The sequence below is a fragment of the Mauremys mutica genome, chromosome 24 (genome assembly GCF_020497125.1).
Source record: "Mauremys mutica isolate MM-2020 ecotype Southern chromosome 24, ASM2049712v1, whole genome shotgun sequence".
Classification (NCBI taxonomy): domain Eukaryota; kingdom Metazoa; phylum Chordata; order Testudines; family Geoemydidae; genus Mauremys; species Mauremys mutica.
In genome coordinates this window covers 12,112,939-12,140,532 of record NC_059095.1, presented here as the reverse complement: position 1 = coordinate 12,140,532, position 27,594 = coordinate 12,112,939, and the positions used below count along the sequence as shown (strand labels likewise).

The 27,594-nt window shown below is 49.8% G+C and overlaps 1 protein-coding gene across 2 annotated transcripts in view; it reads right to left on the bottom strand.

The window, feature by feature from the left end:
- Window positions 1-2,263: 2,263 nt before the first annotated feature.
- MEX3D (mex-3 RNA binding family member D) overlaps window positions 2,264-27,594 on the bottom strand; it is a 39,387-nt gene continuing 14,056 nt past the window's right edge. The window contains exons 1-2 of one of the 2 annotated variants that reach the window (XM_044998961.1): window positions 22,489-23,279; window positions 2,267-4,472 (exon numbers count right to left, since the gene is read on the bottom strand). In XM_044998961.1, the coding sequence (XP_044854896.1) occupies window positions 3,199-4,472; window positions 22,489-23,065 (1,851 nt within the window). In that variant the 5' untranslated portion in view covers window positions 23,066-23,279 and the 3' untranslated portion in view covers window positions 2,267-3,198. Of the gene's footprint in view, window positions 4,473-22,488; window positions 23,280-27,594 lie in introns of those variants that run through there. The other variant, XM_044998962.1, reaches the window with a different exon arrangement.

Below are 27,594 nucleotides of genomic sequence, written 5' to 3'. Positions count from 1 at the left end.
TGCCTTAACTGTGCCATAGGTACCAGCTGCAAGGTAACTGCTACTCGGCAATATCAGCCCCTCTCTGCCCCCCGAGGCACCCGTCTCCTACAGCTGGACCATCTCCAGCAGCCTTTGCTGAGAGCAGCAGGCCGGCCCTGGCTAGTGTAGTGGGTGAACCGGGGCAGGAATAGGAAGAGAGATGGACAAGCCCTTGGGAACTGCAGCATGGGGGACGCCTCCACTGCTCAGAACGTGTCGAGCTTTTTTGGGCCCAGTGGGCAAGGCTGGAGGATGTGTCACTATAAGCCATTGACTCCGGGCCGGGACGAGCCAGTCAAACCTCCCTCCAGGCCCAGTATGTGCTGGCTGGTGCTGCACAAGCAAGAGGTGCCCTCCTTGAAATGACAAACTGGGCCCATGCACCGTTCTAGCTGGTGGCCAGTAGGGAAGTCTGCGTCTATCGCCCCTTTTAGGCACTACACGAGACAGAGTTGATGGGGAGTCGTGGTCGACACCATTTCCCCTCTCCAGAGAGGGAGTTTCAGGCCGCGGTTGAACACGCAGCAGTGGCCGGCTTAGCCGGCTTTCCACAAAGTGCTCGGAGACCCGTGCAGCGAGACCGGCGCTACCGCAGGAGAACTTGTGGTGTTTCCCAAGGGTCAGTCCTAGGACCAATCCCATTCAACGTATTCATAAATGATCTGGACAAAGGGGTAAACAGTGAGGTGGCAAAGTTTGCAGATGACACTAAACTGCTCAAGATAGTTAGGACCAAAGCAGACTGTGAAGAACTTCAAAAAGATCTCACACAACTAAGTGATTGGGCAACAAACTGGCAAATGAAATTTAATGTGGATACATGTAAAGTAATGCACATTGGAAAAAATAACCCCAACTATACATATAATATGATGGGGGCTAATTTAGCTACAAAAAAAATCAGGAAAAAGATTAATTTTTTTTTAAATTTAAATAATGGAGATATCCTATCTCCTAGAACTGGAAGGGACCCTGAAAGGTCATTGAGTCCAGCCCCCTGCCTTCACTAGCAGGACCAAGTACTGATTTTTGCCCCAGATCCCTAAGTGGCCCCCTCAAGGGTTGAACTTGCAACCCTGGATTTAGCAGGCCAATGCTCAAACCACTGAGCTACCCTGCCCCCCTTGGAGTCATTGTGGATAGTTCTCTGAAGATGTCCACGCAGTGTGCAGAGGTGGTCAAAAAAGCAAACAGGATGTTAGGAATCATAAAAAGGGGATAGAGAATAAGACTGAGAATATCTTATTTCCCTTGTATAAATCCATGGTACGCCCACACCTCGAATACTGCGTATAGATGTGGTCTCCTCATCTCAAAAAAGATATACTGGCACTAGAAAAGGTTCAGAGAAGGCCAACTAAAATGATTAGGGGTTTGGAGAGGGTCCCATATGAGGAGAGATTAAAGAGGCTAGGACTTTTCAGCGTGGAAAAGGGGAGACTAAGGGGGGATATGATAAAGGTATATAAAATCATGAGTGATGTGGAGAAAGTAGATAAGGAAAAGTTATTTACTTATTCCCATAATACAAGAACTAGGGGTCACCAAATGAAATTAATAGGCAGCAGGTTTAAAAGAAATAAAAGGAAGTTCTTCTTCACGCAGCGCACAGTCAACTTGTAGAACTCCTTACCTGAGGAGGTTGTGAAGACTAGGACTATAATAGAGTTTAAAAGAGAACTGGATAAATTCATGGAGGTTAAGTCCATAAATGGCTATTAGCCAGGATGGGTAAGGAATGGTGTCCCTAGCCTCTGTTTGTCAAAGGGTGGAGATGGATGGCAGGAGAGAGATCACTTGATCATTGCCTGTTAGGTTCACTCCCTCTGGGGCACCTGGCATCGGCCACTGTCAGCAGACAGGATACTGGGCTAGATGGACCTTTGGTCTGACCTAGTACGGCTGTTCTTATGTTCTAATCGCAGAAGCAATGTTACGTAACTGGCGTGTAGTTTGTCAAAACTGGGGTTTGGCAAAGAAAAGAGAGTCAACACGCACATGCTGTCTGAATGGTTTTGGAAAGCCAGAGCTTGAAACGGAGCCTGCCGTTCTTTGAACAAACTCCACGGGCAGGCATGCAGTAAGAGTGGTCACTGTTCGGTTGCAGCATGCCAGTGTTTCTCTGTAGAGTCAAAGTGATGTAACAGGTAATACTATGACCTCGCAGAGAGTAGCACGCCGGAGAGACAGTACATTCATATATAGTAAAAAGTCTTTATTAAGAAGTCAAAAAATAAAACTCTTGATACAATTTTCATAACCGTCAAGTCAGCTCAGCAAATATATAATCAGTACTTTAGCCATGTAAGGTTAAAGGTCCGTTATTTTCTTTTAAAATAAAATATATTTTAGTTCTTAAAATTTATTCAATAAAGTACATATTTTTCTATAAATTCCCTACATATACATAAGAGGTAAAAAATAAAAAAATAAAACTAAACAGAACAAAAAGGCAATCAAAATCTTTTTTTGCGACATGACGTGCTTAACTGTGCCCCGAACTGTCCCACACCTCTTCTCTTCCCCAGTCCTCCCACCCAATCCCAGCCAAGACACCTGTCCTTTTCAATGCATCGTGGGCAGCTTTCACATTGGCAAAATAGAAGATAAAACTGTGTTACCAAAAAAAATATAGATATATTTATAGAACCGTCAAGAACTGTCCAAAAAAAAAAATAACTACATACAAAAAAACCAAAAAATTATAATAATAATAATAATAAAATGCTTTTAAAAAAATAAAGACAACCCTTGTGTGTCCTAAAATAAAAAGTGCAACCGGACCTTTTCTTTCTGTTTATTTCACTTTGCAAACTGAATACTGTTATTTGGAAAGAACTGTTGAAGAACAGCTGCTCGTTCTCCTCCCCAGCCTCCACATCTGGGTTCGGAGTTAAAGCTATTCTGTAAACATTTGATTTTTTTTCTCCCTTTTGCAATGTCACGCCCCTCTTTCCTGTCATTTTCCTCGTCCCGTCTTCCCCCTCCCACCCCGTGATCTTCCTCTCCAGCTTTCTACCCAGCAAGAAACATCGTCTTTCACCCTCCCCACCCACAGTCCCAATCCAATCCCTTAAATAAAAAGGTTGATTTAAACAGTTAAAAGTTCTTAAAAAGCTGTGTTGTAGGGAGAGGGGTGGGGGTGGCGGCCCATCCGATGGGACTCCGGATGGACAGCTAGGAGAAGATGTGGATGGCTTGAGTGGCCGGGGTGTGGCAGGCAGGGCACTCCGGCTCGGCTTTGCCGCAGATGCGGATGGCGCACTCCATGCAGAAGAGGTTGTGGCCGCAGGGCACGAGGGCAGCGATGACCTCACTTTCGAAACACACCATGCACTCCCGGGAGCTCTTCCGGTGCCCGTCAGAGCTGCTGGAATCCGTGGGGGAGCCTGAGGTGCCAGAGATGCTGCCCGGCAGGGAGGAGGAGGAGGAATAGCCTGTGCTGTTGGAGAAGGAGGAGAGTGAGCCCTGGGTGGGCAGCCAGGACAGGGTGCTGACCGGGTCGCTCTGGATGCGGCGGGCTAGGGGGTGGTCCAGGGCGACGCTGCTCTCCGGGAGGGTGGGGGAGTGCCGGGGCGTGGCCGTCCTGCTGATGCTGCTGTTACGTCTCTGCGAGCCGTTGATGGAGGAGCAGCTGCTGAAGGCCTGCAGGGGGTTGGAGCGCTCGAAGGGAGACCAGATGGTGGTGGGCGTGGTGAGGTCCAGGGCCAGGAAATCGAAGCCGAAGTCAGAGTCTTCGGAGCTGAGCGGCGGCGGCGCCTGGGACTCGCTGAAGTTGAAGCCGTTGCTGGTGTTGTACGGGCTGGTTGGGCTGGCGTCGGCCACCCGGCCGCTGTAGTAGGACTCGGTGGAGGTGCTGCCCAGGGAGCTCAGGCTGTCGTTGCGAAGGCCGGACGAGGGCCTGCGGGCAGGGTTGGGGGCTTTGGCCCAGAGGCTGGCCGTGCTGCCCAGCAGGTCGAGGCAGACGTCGGTGCCATTGGAGTGGAAGTCGTTGTCTGCGCTGACGTCAATGAAGGAGCCTGTCCTCATGGTGATGTGGGCTTCAATCTCCTCCCGGGCCCGGTCCACGTTCTCGGGCATCCCCGTCACCTCGAAGACAGGCTCTTTGTCTCGGCTGGGCGTGACAATGTACGTGTGCGTCTGCTGCTGGATCCTCTTGATGGTGGCCCCCTTGGGCCCGACCACCAGGCCCACCACCCGGTAGGGGACTCTCACCTGGATGGTGGTCTGCCCTGGCAGGTTGGGGGGACCCTGCACAGTTCCCGTCAGGCCGCTGACCTTGTTGCGAGTTGCTCGGATCATGGAGAAGTGTTCAGCAGCTGAGAGGATCTCCCTCTTGGCCATTTCCACATCCTCTTTCCTCCCGGTCACGATGAAGATGGGCTCCTCCCCTCTGACTGGCGTCTTGATGTAGGTGTTGGTTTTCGCACGCAGGGCTTTGATCTTACAGCCTGGAATGCAAAGGAGACAGAAAAGCGACACATGTTAAGTCCCAGGTTGAAGCTGGGAACCAAGCACACCCTGCTGCCCGTGTTGTAAAGAGGGCCGGGAAGCCAACAGACCTGAGACAATGCAGTCGTTTCACTAAATTCACACTTACGAGGAAACCTTCCGAGAGGGGAGGCCTCACGCTTCGCAGGCAGGAAGTTACACCTGAGTTCTGGTGAATGGTATGGGCTAGCGTGAAACACGCAGACCTGCTGAACCCCCGTCGCCATGTCCGCTGGGGCAGGACCTTGGGACCCCAACCAGGGATCAGGGCCCCATCGTGCAAACACGACACAGATGGTCCCTGCCCCAGAGAGCTCCTTATCAAGGACTGAGACAACATGCAACAGGTGAACACAGAGGCAAAAGGGGAGCACCCTTGGCGGAGAGGCGAGGGCAAGTCAAGGGGACAGAGACAGACACGCTCGCCCAAGTTAATAGTTACAGCAGCCCTAGGTGGTGGCCTTCCCCCTCGGAGATGGATTGGAAGGAAGTGGCGGAGGAAGCAGGCACAGGAGTTACTTTCAGCTCAGCAGCGGGTTCGAGACGGTGCAGAGACGTGACCCTTTTGGGTTTTTAAAATCCCAAATGCTTCCTTGATTTGGAGCCGGAGAATGTCTTCCCGGAGCTCAGGAGGCAGCAAACTAAGTGAGAGCAGCCTGCGACATGGAGAGCTGAAATGCCCCTGACCCATGAGCAAAGGACGGGGGTGAGGGTGTTTGTCTAAACAGAAACCAGGCAGGCTGAACAGAAGAGGACCCCCTCTCCCCCCCCCCCCGCCCTCTCTCTGCCATGCCCATCTTTTATTTCTTCAGTTCCCCTTACGAGCAGGTGTATCACGGTTAGCCTCTCCACTGAGCCCCCCTGTCCAGACACACAGACAGGGGGAATTTCTTCCCTTCTTCCTTTGCCTGGAGGAAGAATTCAAATGGAGGACAGGGAACGTGTCCACTAGGAGTCCCAGAGGGGCTGAATTAAGGACCTATTTATGCAGCTCTGGCTCGAAGGTCTCTGGGACAGGCCGAGTGATCTAACCCAGTGGTTCTCAAGCAGGGGGACGCGCACCCCTGGGGGTAGGCAGAGCTCTTCCAGGGGGTCCATCAACTCCTCTAGAGATTTGCCTCGTTTTACAACAGGCTACGCAAAAAGCACTAGCGAAGTCAGTACAGACTAAAATCATCCAGACAATGACCTACTTACACTGCTCTCTATACTACACGCTGAAATGTAAGTACAACATTTATATTCCAATTGGTTTATTTTATAATTATAGGGTAAAAAGGAGAAAGGAAACAATTTTTCCGGAATCGTCGCTGTGGCACTTGTGTATTTTTAGGTCGGATTTTGTGAGCAAGTCGTGGTGAAACTTGGGAGGCCGCAAGATAAATCAGACTCCTGAAAGGGGGACAGTCGTCTGGAGAGGCCGAGAGCCGCTGGCCTAGTGGATGGGGCGTCGACCTAGGACTCAGACCTGTTACTCCCAGCTCTGCCACCAACCTGCTACGTGACCTTGGATAAGTTACTTTCCTGCTCTGTGCCTCTGTTTCCCCTCCCACCTGTCTGTCTTGTCTATTTAGACCGGGAGCTCTTCGTCGCTCACTCCGTGTGTGCGGAGCGTCTAGCCCAAAGGGGCCTTGATATCAGCTGGGGCCTCCAGAGGCTACTGGAATACAGCCAGTAACTCCCCTAACGCCGATCAGAACCCTCTCGGGGGATACGTTTCCGGTAGCTACAGTCCCACTCTGCCCGATTTGTGTTCGCTCCACTTGCGCTCTCATAACTTTCTGTAACAAAACTGACACAAGTGAGACATTCTAAATCTAGAGACCAGGCTTGTTTCCTGCCCTTCGTTCCCAATCACGAAGGCAGAGGCGCCCACATCCTCTCTGCCTGCCCAAGCTTTGGTTTCACCCAAACATTAGTAAATCACCTGTACTGCGGCAGCACCTAGCAGCCCGGCATGGGCCAGGACCCCATCATGCCAGGCCCTGTACAAACACACAACAAAAAGACAGTCCAAGAGAATCACAAGTAAATACTGATAACACCATGAGATATGCTAGAAGGACCCTGGTCAGGCAGGTTATCAACCTAGCTAAGGCACATGTCCCCCACATCACTGCAGTGACAGCGCTTCTCACAATCTGCAAGGCATTTGTCATCACAGAACCCATGTGCATCAGGGCAGTGCTATTATACCCATTATAGAGGTGGGAAACTGAGGCAGAGAGACACTGACATGCCTGAGATCATACAGACAGTCTGTGGTGGAGCAGGGGCTTGAACATGGCTCTCCCAAGTCCCAGGTTGGAGCCCTAACCACTGGACCAGGCCCCAGGTTTAGGCTTTGTAGAACCGTAGTAATCTGCACATAAAATGGGTCTCCTTTCACCACATCCCCACAGAGAGGCTGCAGTCAGGTCATGGCCGCTTTTAGGAAGTATACCTCAGCACACTGACAAGGACATTAAGTGTCAGAAAACTGAAACTGAAAATTATCAAAATGAGCAAGCAGAGTGCCAAATCCTTGCTTTTTGATCCCGTTCATTCATCACTTACAAAATTCAGCCAGTCGTTCACAAAAGGGGTCTCCTGGTCATTCGTGTGAATGACTGGGGCTTGGCCCTATCAAACAGGAGCTCTCTCACCGTGGTTAAATACGTTCAACTCTGAAGAAGCCAACAAGAGAAACGAGTTACATTTGAAACAGGAGCATCAAGGTGTCACTAAAGCCCGGGACCCGACCAGCTGTTCTGAGCTTGGGGCCCAGATATAGTCTATGGAGGATGAGAAAGGAGTGGGGAAGTATTTTAAAAAGCCCCAAGAAGACTCCCCGGCTGTGGAGATCATGCACAGAACCTAGACTGAGAAGCCCATCAATGGCCAATCAAGGAGGCCATATTGGGCGGCGGCGATGCTTTCCCAAAGCCCACAGCATGACAAAGCCCCAGGATGACAACTGTGGGGAACAGCTTTGCTCAGTGTAGCGGACAACTGCATTTCTCTGGCCCACTGGGACTCTCTAACATCAGCTCATCTGTGTGGGGGCCAGAACTTTCTCGGGGGCTGGTCCGAGACTGTGGAATGAACTTCCTCCAGGAACTAAGGAACGTCACAAACCTTCCACTCCCAGTGCTGGGTGCATTTCTTTGACCTGGCTTCTCTAACATAAAGAGAGAGCAACATGTGTATTTAAAAAAAAAAAGCGGGGTGGGGGGCGGTGGCTAAAATTCTACCAGAACAAAACACGATCCTGGACACACTTCTCCTCCTGCGGAGAGAAGGAAAGAAACAACGTGTGACGTGTATGGTCAGGGCGCATAATGCACAACTGGAAGGCGCTCGGATACTGCGGTGATGAGCATGGTACGACTACGCTCCTCTGGCACATCTGTGTATAAAACAGAACAGGAAGCTTCATTCTAAGCCCGTCTGCATGAAGGATATTCAGACTGGTGTGACCACACGGATGCAGTTACACTGATACAACCTTTCTGACCTACGCAGGGCTGAGCCGGCACAGCAGGGCTTATGCCGGTGCTACACCAAAGGTGCTTCGGCAGAGAGAGTGACCCCTACTTGGTGCTGGTGCAATGTGCCAACGTTAGGGGTTTGCATCAGGAGAACTAAATCAAGAGAATTTACACTGGAGCTAGTTTTTCGTGTAGACAAGACCTCAGTCAAGACTCTGTGGTACAAGCCACAGTGGGGATCTCTCCTATAGCTGGGGTGAGTAAGGAAAGAGACGTATGCCACTCTCTTGAGCCTCCTCCATCAGGGTAAGAGCTAAAATACAGTTACTCCCCATGGAGACCCGGTGACTGCACTGGGATTCCACATGGCAGTAATTATACGGCAGATGGGAGCCTCTGAAAGGATTGTGGCCTAAGATCTTGACTGTATTAAAGCACCAGAAAGACTGAATTTTGCTGGAGGGAATGTAAAGGGGATTCTGTATTGAGGCTGGCTGTTCTCTCGGTCTCTCTAAGTTCCAGCTGGCACTGCCCAGAGTCACCAACCCGCTCCCCTAAGTCTTGGAGTGGAGCAGACAAGAAGGGGTGTTGGCTCCACTACAGCTCTGTTGTTCCAGGTGCTATAAAAGACAGCAAATAAAGCAGAGAAGCAAACCTGCTCCCTGCAGAGAATTTAGCTCTTCGGTTGGCAACATGTAGATTTGGGGGCAGGAGCCCAAAGTCACTTGCGTGCCTAAGGTACATTCCAGCCCTGGCCTGTGGCTACGTCTGCTCAGCGTGACCTATAGCCGATCCCCACATTACAGCCGAGTTAACGCTGGTTTCAGCACAAGTTCAGGATTAGATGCAGCTGACTGCCTGCGAGTTATGGCTATGCCAGGCTCCTTCCCCCTCACATCCCCCTCGGGAGGGCTTGGTATGTCAGCTGCTGCACACAGCAGGGGGCTGACGCTTGGCATGTCGGGGTTTTCCACACCCACCCAGATGTGAATTTTGGGGGGGGGGGGAGCAGACGGGAGTGAGGTGAAAGAAACCCCAACAAACAGATGCAGCTGGATTTTACCTATGGAAGCTGCTCAATCAGGGAGCCGACTAGCCGATGACACTCCCTGATAAAAGGAGTGAAGATTAATTGCACGGGGGCCCTGTTAGAGAGCCCCTCGAAACGGCGCTCTCTCTCTCACACGGCACGCCAGGTGTGGTCAGCCAGAATGGCCACAGGGCTAGGTTTCTGGGCTCAGACCGGAGGACACACCTGAGCTCATCCCCTCTCGCAGCCCACTGGACTCCGTCTGCCGGCCTCTGGGAGGCACCATAAGAATCAAAGCGCCGCACCATGGTCAGAACATGCAGGAAGTTGAATGTCAATTGAAAAGCGTTTGTCTCTTCTGTTGGTGGGGGGCCTTTTTTGGCACTAATTTAGGGCAACAACTGCGTGGGTGTATTTATGGCTAGGGGCTGTAGGGACACGACCCATTTAGTAGCCTGCTGGGTGGGTATATTTATGGGTTGGTCAGTGCGGCCAGGTTTAGTCTGCTTAAGTGGGTCTGGGAGGCTGGGACTCCTGAATTACCAGCCTGGCGGTGTCACTGACGGGCTGTCTCTCCTGCAGCCAGCCATTTCCTGCTCTGGGTCCCAGTTCCCCCATCTGTGAGATGAGGGTAACACTCTGGGTGTGGAGATGGACCATCAGGCCTACAAGCAGCTCCTTTAACCTGAAGATCTCAAAGCAGTTGCCACCATGGCAGATGTTCTCCCCAGTTTATTGATGGTGAAAGAAAGGAGCAGACAGGTTAAGAGACTGCCCAAAGTCACACAGCAAATAAGTGGCAGAGTTAGGAACAGAACCCAGGTTGCCTGACTCATTGTCCCATTTTGGGACCACTTGATAACGCTGCCTTCAAGAGGCATGGCTGGCAGAGCGCTAACTCAGGGCTGAGGATCCTTCGTCACTCCTGGGTTTGGAGGAAGACTCACGTCTCCGGCACTCTCGAGTAACGTGCTCATTCGAATCTCACCGTGTATAGGAAACCGCTCAATCCCGTGCAATGAGAGGTTGGGGGGACCGGCACAAAGCCTGCAATGAAAGGGAGACTTCTGCCTTTCTCGCTGGCCCCAGGAAATAAAAATAAAATAAAATAATTGGAGATATACCAATCTCCTAGAACTGGAAGGGACCTTGAAAGGTCATCGAGTCCAACCCCCTGCCTTCACTAGCAGGACCAATTTTTGCCCCAGATCCCTAAGTGGCCCCCTCAAGGATTGAACTCACAACCCTGGGTTTAGCAGGCCAATGCTCAAACCACTGAGCTATCCCTCCCCCGAGAACTACATACACTCCTAGGAGTCAGTCCGCAGCAATGTTGTGAGACAGCTATGCATTGACAGGGAAATGAGCCTACCACGTCAAGATGGCTGCTGCACCTGTACAGTAACTCTGCTTCAAATGCATCCATCGCATTGATAAAAATCCATCTACACTTCTAGGCTGACGTGACGCTGGCCACACGTTACACTGAAGGACATTTTCTACCCACCTTCAAGTCTCATTACGCTAATGATCTTGCCAGGGTTCTCTCTCCACACAATTTCCCTTGACTCTGCCTTCATCAGGTAAAGGATGCAACTCAAACAGATGGCCAGGAAATGAAATGCAGTAGCAAAAAAGAGAAAAGCTCTGGGACTTGATCCCCTAGAAACAGGGGAGCGCAGAGTTCACACACACAGAGCTTCAGGCCAGGAATTTCAGTAAGAACTTTTCAAATCCCAAACTATTAATGGTCTCACTGCACCCTTTAGTACGGAGCTGATCCGAAATGTAAAAGGGGAGATGCATCCCGGCTGTCACGCCACTGAAGCTACACCAGGGTAAATCTGGCCCAAAATAACTGAATCACTTCCTTCATTCAGCAGAGATCAGGATTCTGGGGTCTCCTGGCAAGAGCTATCAGCTGAGTGGCACAAGGGCAGGCAGGCAGTAGTCACCCCCTGCTCTGTTCACACCTGTAAGGCACCTAAGAACCTGGTTTGCAGAGGTGCTGAATACCCCCCAGCTCCTGCCAAAGCCGACTGAAGCCATGAGGGTTCCAAATCAGGCCCCAGGTCTTTGATCAGCAACACTGGATTTAGTTGGGGTTGGTCCTGCTTTGAGCAGGGTGTGGGACTAGGTGACCTCCTGAGGTCTCTTCCAACCCTGATCTTCTATGATTCACTTTTCACCCTTTACGCTGCCTGCTTTCCATAAGCAAAGCCTGATGTGAACGGGATAGCACACCTGTCAGTAAGGCCGGCAATGTTATTTTAACAGTGTGTATTTTATATATACAGCACGCTCATTGCATTCCTCTCCTATGAAATACAGGGCTGGTTCTTCACCACCGAGCACCTCGTGCAGCCGCGTGTGCAAGTGTGTGTAAAGTACTGCCATTAGGATCTGGCAGCACTTTACATTTGCTTGGCACAGGTGGAAGTGACAGCAGGGAAGAATCGGGCTCACAGTCAATGCAGGGTTAAAGCGGATACTGTAAAGGAAGGAAGCCTGGTGGATGTGCAGTGGGGCTCGGAGTCCAGTGCATGCTCCTCTGGAGATGATCCTCACACCTGGGATTTGAAACATTTCCCTTAAAAACCTCTCGTGTTTCTTGGGAGCATTAAAAAAAAAAATCAGGAGCTTCTGAAAGGTTTAGTGAGGTCCAAAGTCCAAAATGGCAGCCACTGGTGCAAGAGGGCTGCTGTATTCCCATGTGCTGGCCATGCTCCCAGTAATGCTTTGCAGCCTGGCATCAAAGGGCTGCCTATTATTCTGGCCCAGGAACAGTGCCATTCCTCACTTCTTGTTACGCCAGCCTCCAGCACGCGCACTGCACCAATGGGGGGCTTATATTGTGAGGCCATTGAAACAGATGCTATAGCTGGGCTTCCTTTGGGTGCAGAACAGAGGGGAGAGTTCATACAACTGCTCCAAAATAAAACCAAACTCTGCTCCTCTGGCTAAGGCAGAAGCCCTCAGCATGAGAGGTTTCATGCTGAGATCAGTAGGAAAACCCACCCTCTTTGAACAGGTACAATGTACCTGAACTTCCATCACCACCAAGGTAAATCCCAAAGGGGGACAGCCGCTTCACAAATCAAGCACCACCCAGATCCATCTCTAGTTAATGCCTTAAGAAATACCCTTCTCTGAATAATTCTAGTGGCCACCGGATGACACCGTTGCTGCATGGGGGAAGCATCTAATCCCCAGGGCAATTCAATACGAGCTGGGGAAAGGCTACTCTTTAGTGCCGTAGGGGTTACAGGGTGGGGGGCAGGTCTGCTGACGTGCTGAGCACCCACAGATTCATTTTAAGGCCAGAAGGGACCATTATGACCATCTGTGTAGCACAACCCAAGGTTACCAGCATCATCCCCCTTTTACAGATCACATGCTGAGGTGGGGAGGGATGAAATGAACCCAGGACCTCTGCAATGGGAGATGAGGGCGATACCCCTAGAACACGTAGGGGCAGCGCTGTTACATTCTCGTCACACACCCTGTGCACACCCTGGAAACCGAGGCCGCAAACAGCAGACCGAATCGGGATAATCCGGATCCTGGTTACAGTGGGAATGGAGCAGTATTTGTTGGTCCTTCATGTTCCCTTCTTCAACTCATTGGTTCATCTCATGGCTGAGGCCTGGCAAGATGTAAAGCCGACAACAATTTCCAACTGTTTCAGGAAAGGCAAATTTGTTGTGCCTGTGGAAGGTGGGTGAGACGAGGATGTCGAAGAGTCTGTCGACCCCCCTGAATGATGTCCCACTTCCAGTCAACGTGGAAAAAGCGGATTTAGTAGCTGCTGTGGCTGAGGATTTGCTCACGTTCGGAGAGCTGCTCAATGAGGAATTACTGAGCTGCAGCTGCTGCAAGGCCAGAGAAACGAGCCTGTGTTGATGAAACGTATCATAATCAAGAGGCTAATCAAGAGAGTGAGGATGGTTTTGAGGACGTTCCACCTCCAACCAACTCTAAGCTGTTGAAGGTTTTGAACAAACTTTGGCACTTTTTGCAGCTAGGGGGACTACGTGACAGGGTCCAGAGGTGTCTTGGGGACACTGAATTCCATCTTCAAATCAAAATTGTGACTGAGAAGAAGCAGAGCAAATTCTTTCACCTGAAGTGAGTTTATCCATTCATAATTAATTTACAAGTGGATACTGTATGAACAGAATGCATTTGGATGTGAAATAATACTTTAATTTAGGTTATTACAGTATTATTTATTTGCTTAGCAGACGCCCTTATCCAGGGTGACGTACAGGGCATACGAAGTATTACAGGTAAGTGCAAATATAAAAAAATGTTTACAAGTAAGAGCAAAGAGGCTGTGTTTGTTATCAGGGTCCATGTTTGATGGTTCTCAAAACATGATACTTTTATAATGTTAACTCAATGAATACCACTTTATTGCTACAATATGTTAGCAGGCTACAAATGCAGAACAGCGCACATGTTAAAATGTACAGTATGGACACTAATGCAATACTGGAGCAATAACAAGCATACATTGCATTGTTGCAATTACAGATAGTTAATGAGTACTGGAGCTATTTTACGTCTCAGAAAAAGCAGGCTGCCTTTGGTCAGATGAAACGCCCCATAACAGCAACAGCTGCTTAGGAGCAACACAGCAAAAAGGAATGAGTATGTTGCTACTAGCGAGTCTCTTCTGTAGTGCTTAACAAGATGGGTCCAGCTACAATGGTACCACCCTTTACTGTGGCTGCGGTTCTACTGGTATCAAAGCTATTCCCGTATAGCTTATGCCTGTATGGGAAGGGGAATAAGCCACATCAGTACTAGGCATCTTTAAACAAACAGAACTGCAGCCACACAGGGCATTACCAGTATAATGACACTGGTGAAATAAACCCCACTCCGAACGGACACCGTTATAGCCGTGTAAAATCTGTGTGCAGCCCAGGCCTTAGATTCCAATGGAGCTTAAGAACGTGCTTCAGTGCTTTGCTGAATCAGGCCCTTAGTAAATGGCCAGAGAAGAGTTTCAGAGGGCGCTCGCCCAGTGCAGAGGGTCAGCTGCTAAGGTGCCTGCCACAGCAGGAGGTGAATGGCTGGCTTGGACATAGAGACTGAGCGGCTTGTAATTTACAAGTTGCAAGGGCAGATCCAACCTGAAAAAAATAGACAACAGAAACCTGTACAAACATGTATTTAAGTAACAGCCAGAAACCAAGCCACGCTGGGGACCGAGACTACACTGCAGTACACACAGCGCTGGGCAATGGGAAACGGTGCAGCACACTAAGGAATCCCGACCCGGCACACAAAGGATGCCGTATCCTATGCAGAGACAGTTACTAGGTGGCAGCTGGGATGTCAGGGAGAGCACCAGTATCTGGAAGGGGTCTTTGTTCACTAAGGATGGAACAGGGCAGCCGAGCTGTGAAGAGGGCAAGGGCTGGAAATCGGAGCACTGGGGCAGGGGAGGAAGGGATGCAGACGGGCGGGACAGCCCCAGAGAGCTAGGACAGAGGGAAGCCGTACTGTCTGGAGAAACCACTGGGGAGGGAGCGGTGACGAAATGGCTGAATGGCAGGCCTGGCGGTGCCAAGCAGGGAGAGCTGTAGAGGAGCCAGTAATGTTCCCAAAGGTGGTGGTGTGGCTACACTTAGTATTTACTATTTGTATTTGCAGGGCACCTAAGAGCCCTAGTCATGGCCCAGGATCCTGATGTGCGGGGTGCTGTACAAAGCCACTCCCTGGCTCAGAGAGCTGGGTACGATGAGCCGCGTTGCTGGACGGGATTAACACGGAACAAGGCTGTGCTGCTTGGTTACGTTTCACTTCAGGGTCCTAAAAGAAAACATTCAGTCCTGACTTAGGCCTCGATGGGGACAGCATGTCAACAGGTGCTTAACTTTAAGCACGTGCTCTAGTGCCTCTGAGTATCAAGCGCGTGCGGTCCTGGACCGCGAGGCTTTTCTCAGTGCAGGCCGGGGGGCGATGGGGGAAGGTGGCTATAGCTGTATTTACACCAAGTGTCCAAGCTTGGCCCCCGCCCACATCTCCACCCAGCAAAGGCGGCTCGATAGACTGGTTTAAATGGGATCCTCCTCTTGAAATCCTCCCTTCCAAGCCCCAGTCACCTGCTGACATTTATACTCTGCTGTTTGGCCAGATTCCTCCGTGTCATTTTAAACAGGCGTGTGGCTCTCTCCACGGCCCCTCCTGCAGTGCTGCAGGGACAGAACGGCCACGTTTCAATAGCAGGCACATACGTCGTGATAATCATCTTCCGCTCACACTCTGCCTTTCATCCCTGAGGGATCATGATGCGCTTTAGAGGGAGACGCTAATGTACAGAACCACACACAGGAATCGCAGAAGCCACTTATGAACTGCACCCACCTCTGGGGTGGAAATGGCGCGTTGCTGTGCACTGTTAAGAAGTTACCATCCATTTAGGACAGGAAGTGACGAACAGCGGAAACAGGGCAGAGGCAGAATGCAGTTACCCAAGCTGGAATCTGGCCAAGTCATCATGAGATGCGGGATGCATGACATGCTTGGGGCTCCGTCTCAGCAGGGAGTACTCCACGAACGCCAGGGGTGGGGCAGCAGCTGCTGGGGCCCATCGCCTCTCTAAACTGACCTGGGGTGATGCTGATGAGAAACCAGAGGGGGATTAAGAGTCCGTCACTTCGAAGTGCCGCCGGTCCTCTAGCACACCCCGAGAGCAAACACAGGCCAGCCTGCGGTGCTGCCACCCCGAGCAGCACCAAGGCAAGTCTGAGGATGGGCAGGGCTTACCTACAAGAGACGTTTACAGCACGAGCGGCTGGACAGCCCCTTGGGAACCTCTAGAACAGGGGGGGGCCGTAGTTTGCCCCCTGGCCAGCACATCTCAACTAGCCCCCGGGACCGGGGTTCTCTCTTTGGTGAAAGAGGCTGCTCAAGCTTAGTTGCGATGCACATCTCCACCTCCTTTCCCTGATCCAAGGTCTCATGCCACCGTTGGCAATACAGAGCTTGTAATCCCTCGTGTAACAGAGCAACACTGGCACAAGAGGCGCCAGGGCTGGGGCTAGACGAAGAGGAGAACCATCACATAAGCACTTCTGTTCCACTCTTCAGCTCCAAAGCGCCCTGCAAACGGTAACGGATTCAGCCTCACACCACCACTGGGAAAGGCAGGCATGTGCTGTACCTCTGTGCTTTCTCCAGACGGTGCGGAAGCTGAGGCAGGGAGACCAAGCCACTTGCTTCAGGCCACCGTGGAGAAAGTCAGGATACATCTACCCTGCAAAAAAAGCCTGCGGTACGTCCACACGGCTACTAGACACCCGGGGCTGGCCCATGCCAGCTGGCTCGGGCTGCAGGGCTGTTTCACTGCTGTGTAGACATCTGGGCTTGGGCTGGAGCCCGGGCTTTTGGACCCCGTGAAGCGGCAGGGTCCCAGTGCTTGGGTTCCAGCTCAAGCCAGGAAGTCAACACCGCAATGAACAGCCCCGCAGCCCGAGCCCTGCAAGCACAAGTCTGCTGGCATGAGCCAGCTGCGGGTTTTTCTTTGCTGTGTAGACAGACCCTCAAAGCTTGGGTCAACCAACTCAGGTGCTCTCCAGGGAGCTAAACACAGCAGCGTAAACATTTCCGCTGGGGCGCCGAGACCCACCACCCTTGCCGGGTTTCGGAGCTCGTGCAGGAACATCTAGACTGCTATTTTTAGCCCAGCACAAACCCAAGTCAGTTGACCTGGCTTCTGAGATTTGCTACTGCGGGGGTGGGGGAGTTGCAGTGTAGAATACCCTTAGTGTCAGCCAAGATTAGGACCCAGATAATGCAGTGAGAGGAGAGCTCTGTAATAGCACAGGGTGTTTCTGGCCCCGAGCTCAGACCAAGGGGAAGACACATTTGGGAAGGGAATCGCAGACTGACATAAAGGGATATGATAAAATGCTCCTTTTATCTGACATGCTGGGCGTGACGGCAGAGAGAAGAGCTAGGTTAGGGCTCAGAAAGGAGAGAGTTGAGTAAAACAAAAGGAAGATCATTAGTGGGCCTAGGTGAGAGCAATACATCATCCCCCATGTGAAGTTGGGACTCGTGGTCCTACAGCATGTTCTCGGTGTTGGAACTACTGGGACTCCTGGAGTGAGGTCAAACAGCGGCCGGATTTCACCCTTCTCGAACACCTTTCCTCCAAGGATTTGTACAAACGTCAACTCTTCTAAACCCCTTGCCGAGATAAGAACTGTCCCCAAATCACAAATGGGGAAACTGAGTCCCAGAGAGAGGAAGTGACTCGCCCAAGGTCACACCTCAGCTCCAAGTGAGAGCTAATAGAACCCAGGAGTCCTTCCCCTGCTCCAATCAATGGTAACTCGCTGCCTAGCTGAAGAGAGGGGATGTCAGAAGCGTAGGCCGGTAACCTCCCTCAATTCCTCTGCTCCAGTACCCCGCCCCCACCCAGCACTGATTTCATTAGTACTGCTGTGGTTTTTGCTGGTTCAAAAGAAGACCATATTACGGCAATTAATGCCTACAGCGCTCCTCTGAGCCGGCCCCGCCCACAGCCAGATTCATGACCGGGTTTGCATGCCAAGGCATCACAACATAATCCCTCTGGGCTGAGCTGCCTTTTGGTACCGCCGTGTGCCAGCCGAAGCAGTACGGAGGCGGAGGAGAGGGGAAGGGCCTATGCTCCCCACTCTCAGGCAGCTTGCGGGAAGATGCACAGCCGCTGGGCACCTGCGCCAAAACCGCTCCAGCAGCCTCTTGCCCTGGGATGGGGGGCTGCTCGCTCTCGGTTTGCTGAACAGCTCCTTGTTTCTGTAAGCTCAGCTGATGAGAGCCAGTTGTGGTGACCGAGCAGAGGTGATGCTTTACACAGCACAGGCCAGCGTCGGTGGGTCCCCGAAAGTCCCAGGGAACAATAAGGTTAATAGCCTTGGAAGAAGGGTGGGGCGTCACGTGAACGACGTATTTCATGGGTCAGCCCTGACACAAGTAGCTAGTTACACACGCTGATGGGGAAACTGCTGCCCGACAGAACGGGGCTCTTGAAGTCTTTCACTCTCAGTCTATTGTAACAGTTCAGGTTGGTGCTCATTGAAGCCAGGCTACTAAACACAGTACAGCCAGGGCTGGTATCTGCGTTCCGGTTACTCCCAGAAAGCGCTAGGTGGTCTTCAGACATATTGGAAGGCAGGGTCTTTGCTCCAAAAAAACGTGTGTGAAAAGCTCTGCCGATGCACCTCAATCCAGATGTGCAGCCCCCACTGCTATTCAGTCTCTGGGATCTCCCCGCAACCTCTGCTCTGGCGATGCACCTCAATCCAGATGTGCAGCCCCCCCACCGCTATTCAGTCTCTGGGATCTCCCCTCGACCCCTGCTCTGCCAATGCTCCTCAATCCTGATGTGCAACACTCCAAGTCCAGGACTTTTGCCTGAATACGCACACTGAGTCTTTCTGGACTGCACAGCGAGCGTGCGATGTGGATAAAACGTCCAATGGTTGCTTAGGTCAAACTGATTTCACCCATGACCCTTCCACTGCACTCTGTGCCTGCAGGGGCCAACGGTGCCTTTATCCTTGTAAAGATCCCTGGAACAAAGCATTTCCCACACTACACCTCATGCTCATTTTCCTTATTACAACTGATTTAGGAGCCAAGGCAGCAGAACCTTTACAACACGGAATCGTAACACAGAAGAAATATATTATAGCCATAGAGGTGGGGCTTAGCAGCCCAAGCACAGATCTAGGAGACAGTAACACTTAAATTCTTATCCTGGCTCAGAAACAATCTTTCAGGCCCAGGAAAAGTCAGTTAACTTCTTGGTCTTAGTTTCCTCATCTGTAAAATGGGGACGCCTAAACTGCACGAAGGCCATGTTCTCCAGTGGTCAGCTCAGCAGACTGGGGAGTTAGGAGACATCAATTCTAGTTCCAGTTCTGCCACTGGCTCACTGTGACACTATGGGCAAAATAAATCCCCATTTTACAGACAGGGAAACTGAGGCAAAGAGAGGGTTTTCTACCCTCAGCTAAAATATCAGTTACCTCTAGTAATTTAACCCAGACTAGGCACGACAGCAGGGTCCTGAGGCCCCCTGGGGGGCCACAAAGCAAGGCCAACATTTGACTTGCTGGGGCCCAGGGCAGAAAACCAAAGCCCCACTGTTTGGGGCTGAAACCCAGAGCCCTGAGCCCCCACCCAGGGCTGAAGCCAAAGCCTGAGCAACCTAGCTTTGCAGGGCCCTCTGTGGCATGGGACCCAGGCAATTGCCCTGCTTGCTACCCCCTAACACTGGCCCTGGCTTTTATATGCAGAAAAACAGTTGTTGTGGCACAAGTGGGCCGTGGAGTTTTTAGAGCACGTTGTGGGAGCCTCAGAAAGAAAAGGGTTGAGAACGCCTGTACTAAAGAACACTGGCAATGGATCTCTGCCACTGTCTCTTAATTAGTAATTCTACTTCATTGGGGTGAAAGGTCATCTGCTGGGACATCCTACTAAAGTAGACTTGACTTTAACATAGAAGCATATTGTAACATTCATGTGTCCATAGTGATCAAGGGATCTTGGTACCCAATTCATTCTGGAGCTTGTATTTCACACCAGTTTCATGCAGACAAAAGATTCTTAGGACACTGCAGTTATGCACAGAAGCCCAGTCATTTAAAACCACAGCTCTCATCCCTCTGGTGGGGCTAAAAAAGGCTCAGAGACACTTGGGCAGGGGGGGCCTCAGAAACACAAGAGCACTACCTGTACTTCCAAAAAGGATTGAGGGCACAGTGGAAAGTTAGATCCCATGTCTGGGGAAAGTTACAAGACAGATCTGCACAGAGCCAAGAATTTCAAGCAGCCAACCTGTGAATGGGAAGGGCTTGATTTCATTTCTGCCCTCAAGCTGAGCTTGATGCAGGACCAAGAGGAAGTAAAGTCACCTTTGTGCCTTCCCTATTCTGGGGCTGGGTCAGATCCAGTTTGACCTTGATGCAAATTGGAGCAGCATCAAAACAGTCCTAATCTGCACCAGTTGTCTTAAGGGCTTTTCTAGTGGTTGAGAATAGCTACATCCCCTCTCCTCTGGAAATGTCCATGAGGTGGCACACAGCCAGGGCAGCACCAACCTGATGGCACCCCAGGAATTCCTTTGTGCAGGGAGAATCCCTCCAGAGCTGAATCTGCCAGCTCTACTACTACTTTATGCCAAGAGAGGTGACAGAAAAGGGGCCACAGAGCGGATCTGAATCCGGCTCAAATTGCTTGGAAGAGCTGGGAGATGGGGGAGACAGGGAACATGGAAAGAGGGGAAAAAACAGAAAAATATAAAATTCAAAGGTATTTCAATATTTACCCTGGGGGGTGGGGGTAGTGGAAGCAACTACATTCTGTTAGTGTTATGAACCCAAGTTTCTATCCCATTTCTGCCTCTGCATGTGCTATTCCAGGGCGCGTTCTCCCTCACAGCATGCCACTCCTAAATCACATTGATTATTAATGCCCTTGCAGCGTATTTGCATAAACCACACCAGTTCCCAGAGTTTGACAAGCATCCAGGCTTCCCTCTGCACCAAGTATTTCCTGGAGGACTAGGTGCACGCAACTTAAGGAGACACACGTTTAATTTAATAAGGGTCGATGAGACGTGGAATTACGGCTTTTCTATAGTTCAGTCACCCAAGCAGACAGTACATCTGAGTTCCTGAAAGGGCAAGGGACTCTGGTTTGGGATCCTAACAGTTAAGAGATAGAAAAGACCTATTAGATAATTGAATCTATCCCCCAAGAGAGGATGGATCACAGATTAAGTTGATACTTCCTGTGGCCTTGGCCAAGAAGCAGTGAGATCCTGCTATACTCTGACCCAAGAGTCAGTTAACCAGGTATCATCCTTACAGGGATCACGCCCACCTTTCGCTGCTTCACGAGCTCTCAGCACAGCCTCCAGTGATAGAAAGGTAACCATAGAAAGTTGCAGCTGAGCATGAGCAATTGGCATAAATTGGGATTGTGTATGCCTGGAAGTGGGTTGGAGCTCTGGGAGCCGGCCAATGGGAAGCAGAGAGTATGATGTCATCATGCTAATCCCAGCATGGCTCTAGCTAACAAAGAGAACAATGGGGCTGCCACACTATCCCACTTCCACCCATGAAAAACGCACCAGGGCCCCACAAACCCTTTCCATTAAAATGAAATGATCACCAGGAGCCACACACCTACAAAGCCAGGCAATAGTCAGAGGTCAAGGCAGAAGGAGGAGGGAGGAAAGGCTGCACCTCAGCCCAAATACACGGGAGGTCAGTTTGCAAACAGATAAGATTCAGATCTAGACAATGATTTTTGATACTAAAACCACCCATTTGATTTATTTGGGGTTTTTCTTTAAGAAGTAACTTTAAAGACTAAAATATATTTTTATTTTAAAGAAACAAAACCCGCCCGGCACACACCCGGCTAAGTACCACAAGCATTGAGGCGTGCCCTTGTGTCCTTTTGTGACAGATTTTTTTGCAGTCAGGGATCCCTATGCCCCTCCACAGCTACTTCATAGCTCAAGTGTTTAACATATTTTAAATGAGTAGATGAAATTAAGAATCCAACTGAGATCAATTAAGGCTGATAGTAAATATTACGTTAAACGTGTGTGTGTGGGGGAAATCATTTAAATAAATGGAAGTATTTTCATCTATTTCATAGTCATTTATACTTTACAGTCTATTTCCACAGACTTGAGAAGTCCAGTAATCATGAGAACTTTGTGGGTGTGTATCTATCTATGCAATATACACAGTGTGTAGCAGGCCTATATAGTTTAGACAATAGCAAACTCTAGTAAAATATTTACAAATGTGGAGTCATTTTAAAATGGCTTGTTTATAAAACAGAATTAAAAGTGTCTCTACATAAATAGTTTGAAGGGGTTTCATTTCTAACAAGTTTCCACTCCACACTCCTCAGCACAAAGAAACAAAGACTAAAACTGACCCAAATAAAAACTGGGATGGGCCAGTGCATCTCATACTTTCTGATTGCTGTCTAGGGGGGAAAAAAAACCAAAAAACATAGAACACACATTTCTGTGCATGCCATGGCTCTCCAAAAGACAGGCAAACACCTTTCTAACTAGATACTGGTACAGAGCAGTGGCCCAGGAGTATTTAAGCTACAGGAATCTCCATTTCTCTCCAAATCTACCAATATCCCCTGGTTCCCAAGTCGAGTTATTCAGACACTAATTACATATATAGGCTCTATTAAAATATCTCAGTACATATAGAGGGAATACTTTAAGTGACATATACAGAGATATTTTGGCTTATTATACAGACTCATGGACTTGCATCTCCTCCTTTCTCCATTTTAGATAGTGTGTTACCTGAAGGTATCAAAACTGAAAAGCTGCCTGTAATAGATTTGGAGGAACTGAAAGGGTGCAAGGGAAGAGAGACACAGACAATGGGTAAAACAAAAGGAAAAAAGGCCGCTGAAGTTTACCTTGTCTCCCCACAATCTCCGCTACATGTTCAGAGCTGGGGACAGGGACACACTCAGTCATGTTCACGCTCTTCTTTCTGCTTCCAATGATGCTCATCTGTTCAGCCAAGATGGAGTGGTGGTGGTGGCCCAGGTGGGGGTGAAAGTTGCTGAACACCTCTGGAGGGGAAGTGATGCTGGAGGTGGAGGGGCTCACATCTGGATCCAACATTGGCAGCCCCCCCAGCATCCCAACTCCCCTGTCCAGCCCTGACCCATGGTCCATTTCATCCAGCCCTCCATCCCCAAGCTCCAGCACCTCCTCCTCCTCCTCCACTCCTCCTTCTTCGATCCCCCTTTCTTCCTCCTCCTCCAGCCCCAAGATGGAGAGCTGGTCCAGGGCAAACCTCAGCGCCGCTGCCGCTTCTTCCTGCTCGGGCGGGGGCTGCTGCCGCCCCCCGCTCTCCGGCTCGGGCTCCAGCAGCGGCTGCTCCTCGGCCCCGGCGGCGGGCGGCGGCGGGGGGCTCCGCAGCCCCCGGCAGGGAGGGGGGCCGCGGGCTGCCTCCCCCGCGTCGGGCTGGTAGATGGAGCTGGGCATGCTGGAGCGCCGCGGCGCAGCACGGCCGGCCGGGAACCGCGGCTGGCTGCTCCCCGTCTCCCGGGGCGGACAGCGCCGCCTGCACTGGGAGTCCCGCTCCGGCTCCTTTGTCTGCTCGCCGGCCGGCCGGCCGCCCGCATCCAGCAGCAGCAGCGGGGCTGGAAGGGGCTGCCGCGAGCAGCGCCCCCCGCCTCCCCCCGCCGCTCCTCCCCGCGGCCCAGGACGTCAGCCCCAGCCCAACAATGGGTCAGGGCCCAGCCGGGCGCATGCGCGGCGGCCCGGCCTCCCGGCCCATGTGGCCAGGGGAGGGACCAGCCAACCAGCGCCGCCCGCCGCCGGGGCCGCCCACGGGCCAGGGGCGGAGGGCGCCCGGAGCGGGAGCGGCCGGGAATAGAAGCAGCAGCAGCAGCAGGACGCGGGAGGCGCAGGGAGCCCTGTAGAGACGGGGCTGAGCGCTGCTCCTTGGAGCGGGTGTGGCGGAGTCCGCCCTGCCCCGTGCTCTGGAGCAGACACTTCACATGATTTCTGGGGGGCGCCGCGCTAGGCAGACCCTGCCCCTGTTACTCCTGACAGCACCCCCTCCCCCCAAAATACCGGGTTGTCACGCTCCCGTTAGGCCCAGGCAATTACATCATGAGTTACACCGAGCACGGGACAGAACAGGCAGCAAGAGGTGGCTTGGTAAATATTAGCAGCAACAGAAAGACAAAGGAAACTCCCGCAGCTCCTCTCCTTGCTGGCCAAGGAGAGCTCAGTGGACATCAAGTAAGGTGAGATGTTTCATGGCTGTTTTCCTTCAATCTTCACTAAAAAAGGAAACTGGGACCACATCTTCACTGTACTATTAACAAAGGGGAAGGAACACAAACCACCCTAGGGAAAGAATAGGTGAGAGACGATGTAGGTAAGTTGGGTGTAGTTAGGGTCACTAGCTGACCCTATTTTATAGGGACAGTCCTGATATTTGGAGCTTTTTCTTCTATAGATGCCTACTACCCTCCCCCCCCCCCAATCCCCTCCCAATTTTTCACACTTGCTGTCTGATCACCCTAGCTGTATTCAAGTTGGCAGTGCCTGATGAAGTTAACTGTAGGGTGCTTAAGGAACTAGCTGAAGCAATTTTGGACCCGTTAGCCATTATCGGTAAGAATTCATGGAAGAGAGGCAAGGTCCCAGAAAGCCGGTAAAGAGCAGACATAATACCGATCTTTAAAAAAGGGGACAGAAGCCCAGGGAAAGTATGGACCAGTCAGCCTAACTTCAATATCAGGAAAGATACTGGAACAAATTATAAACAAGCAGGTTGAAAGCCCTCAGGTGATGATAAGGTTATAAGGAATAGTCAACATGGATTTGGCAAGGACAAATCATGACAAACAACCTTATTTCCTTCTTCGGCAGGGTGACTAGCGGCTGGGAGGAAGCGGTAGTCATGATAGAGCTTTATTTTAGTAAAGCTTTTGATATAGTTCCACATTATATTCTTATAAGCAAACTAAGGCAAGGTGATCTACTCTAGCTGACAGTACTATAAGGTGGGTGCCTAAAGGTTGAGAGACCATCCTTAAAGATTAGTGGCTCAGGTTTGCTGTCAAACGGGAGGCTGTATCTAGAGTGGGGGTCTACAGGAGTCTGTCACTGTTCAATATATTCATTAATAGCTTGTCTAATGGAATGGAGAGTATGCTTACAACGTTTGTGAATGACACCAAACTGGGAGGGGTTGCTAGCATGTTGGAGAACAGGATTAGAAGTCAAAACAACCTTGACAAATTAGAGAATTGGTTTGAAATTAACAAAATGAAATTCAGTCAAGACAAGTCCAAAGTACTACACTTAGGAAGGAAAAAAAAATCTCACACAACTACAAAATAGGGAAAAACTGGATTGGGTGGTTACAGTGGATCATAAATTGAATGAGAGTCAACAGTATGATGCAGTTGCAAAAGTTAACATTCTGGGATGTATTAACAGACGTAAGACACAGGAGGTAACTATCTTTGGCACTGTCCTAACTTGGCACTGCTGAGACCTCACTGGAGTGCTCCACGAGAATCTAAAGGACAGCCACAAACATGATCAAAGGTTTAGAAAACCTTACCTCAGAGGAAAAGGTTAAACTAAACTGGGCATGTTTAGCCTTGAGAAAAGAGACTGCAGGGGAACCTGATGACAGTCTTCAAATAGCTTAAGAGCTGTTATAAAGAGGACAGTAATCAATTGTTCTCCATGTCCACTGAAGGTAGGACAAGAAGTAATGGGCTTAATCTGCAGCAAGGGAGATTTAAGTTAGACATTAGGAATATCAAAATTACAAGGATAGTTAAGCACTGGAATATGCTTCCAAAGGAGGTTGTGGAATGTCTGTTGGAAATTTTTGAGAACAAGTTAGACAAACACCTGTCAGGGATGGTCTAGGTTTACTTGGTTCTACCTCAGCGCAGGGGGCTGGATTAGATGACCTCTCAAGGTTCCTTCCAGCTCCATATTTCTATGATTTTCATGTGATGCAGCTCTCCAGACCACCAGCAGTTTTTATAATGTAAGGAAAATGTCAGGCAACCTTAATATGAAGGTTGTTTCCAAACCCCCTATAATTTAAGTTTACCTACTCCTTCTGCTCTCTTTCCTAAAGAGTAGCTCCCAAGCTAATACAGCAGAGTATAAATATAGACCTTCATAAACTACAATTGCCAAGTAATATACCTGGTGGGATGCATTAGAAACCTCCAGCATTAAGTAGGAAAGAGCATGTATTTACCCCCTGCCTTTTTTATTGTTTTCAAAAACTAACCTTCCATAACCTCAAAATAATCAAATATCACACTGCGTAATAGTCTGGGCATTTCTTGTGAACACCAGCAATAACGACAAAAAAAAAGTATATTAAATAAATAAAATACGATTCAGTGTGCACTGCAGGATTATTATATCAAGGATGGAACAGGTCCACTAGATCCCAGTTTACCAACTTAATAAAAAGAAAATTTAAAAAAATCCAACAAAACATGGAAATAAAATGTGAAAACAAGAAACCTCATAACATTAGATTTTGTGGGCTTCTCCTGTTTCCTGCTTTTCCCCCTCCCTTTGTCATGTCATGTTGTTTAACCTAGATTGTAAACTCCTCTAGGGAAGGATAGCATCTTTTATTTGTGTGCAAAGTGCCACAGACGCCTAGGATGCTATTAGATAATAGATAAAAATGTAGTCCACTCCTCCTGTAGTGACAGGGCAGATTTCCCCCACAGATGGTATTAAGCAAATATTAAGCTGATCCTTCTGTACATGAGCGTATATAGCCAGTCACAGTATTGTGTGTTAATGAATGCTTCTCTCTCTATGGTCTTTATTTTTAAATGAATGCAATTTTATACACTAAAATAGCAAAATCATGCTTCAATGAACTTAAGTGCACTGAACTTTAAATGCATAACGGATATCTTTGTTGATACATGCAGTTGCAATCAGAATTTCTAATCCCCACCCCAATCCCATTAGTTACTTATCAGATTTTGGAGGATTTTAATATATTTTCCATTACCATGATTATTGATAGTTGACTGCTAAGAAAAATATCACATTAAGCAGTCTCTCTCTTGTACAGAGTGCTTGTTAAGACCTATATTTTCCTGTTCTTGTTTAGATCTCATTTTATAAATACTAATCATCAGCCTTCAAAAAGGGAGATGGTAGAGAAAAAGAGAAGATGTTTGATCCTCTCAGTGATATTTCTTTCTGTAAAGCTTGTTTGGGTTACAATTCTTCTGAAGGATACTTAAACAAAATAAGGCCCTGATCCTGCAAACATTTGCGAATACGTGTAACTTTATGTATATGAGTACTGGTGTCACTGACTTCAATGGGACTACGTGTAGTGTGTAAAGCTATGCATGCGTGCAAGTCTCTACAGAACCTGGGTGTAAAGCTATTGAGTGTATGTTGTACAAGTATTAACTGACTTGAAGGGGAATGGCCATGAAATATTACACCAAAGGGTAACATTTTGCTGCTATTGCCCTGAGTCGGTATTTCTTATCCCTTTGATGTTTCACACAGAACAGAGTGGACAGTGTTTAATCATAGACTCACAGAAATGTAGAGCTGGAAGGGACCTCAATGGGTCATCTAGTCCAGCCCCCGCACTGCAGCACGACCAAGTAAACCTAGACCATCAGTGCCAGGTGTTTGTTCAACCTCCAGAGATGGGGATTCCACAACCTCCCTTGGAAGCCTATTCCAGTGTTTAACTATCCGTATAGTTAGAAAGTTTTTCCTCATATCTAATGTGACAAAGTTCCTCCTCTACCTTGGTGGGTCTTGCGCTTATTGGCAGATTTGCTCACCTCAGTGATCTTCCCCAGTCTGGGTCAACTCCTCCTGTGTCGGATCAGGAGTTGGGAGGTTTGGGGGGAACCCGGACCCACCCTCTACTCCGGGTTCCAGCCCAGGGCCCTGTGGATTGCAGCTGTCTCTAGTGCCTCCTGTAACAGCTGCATGACAGCTACACCTCCCTGGGCTGCTTCCCC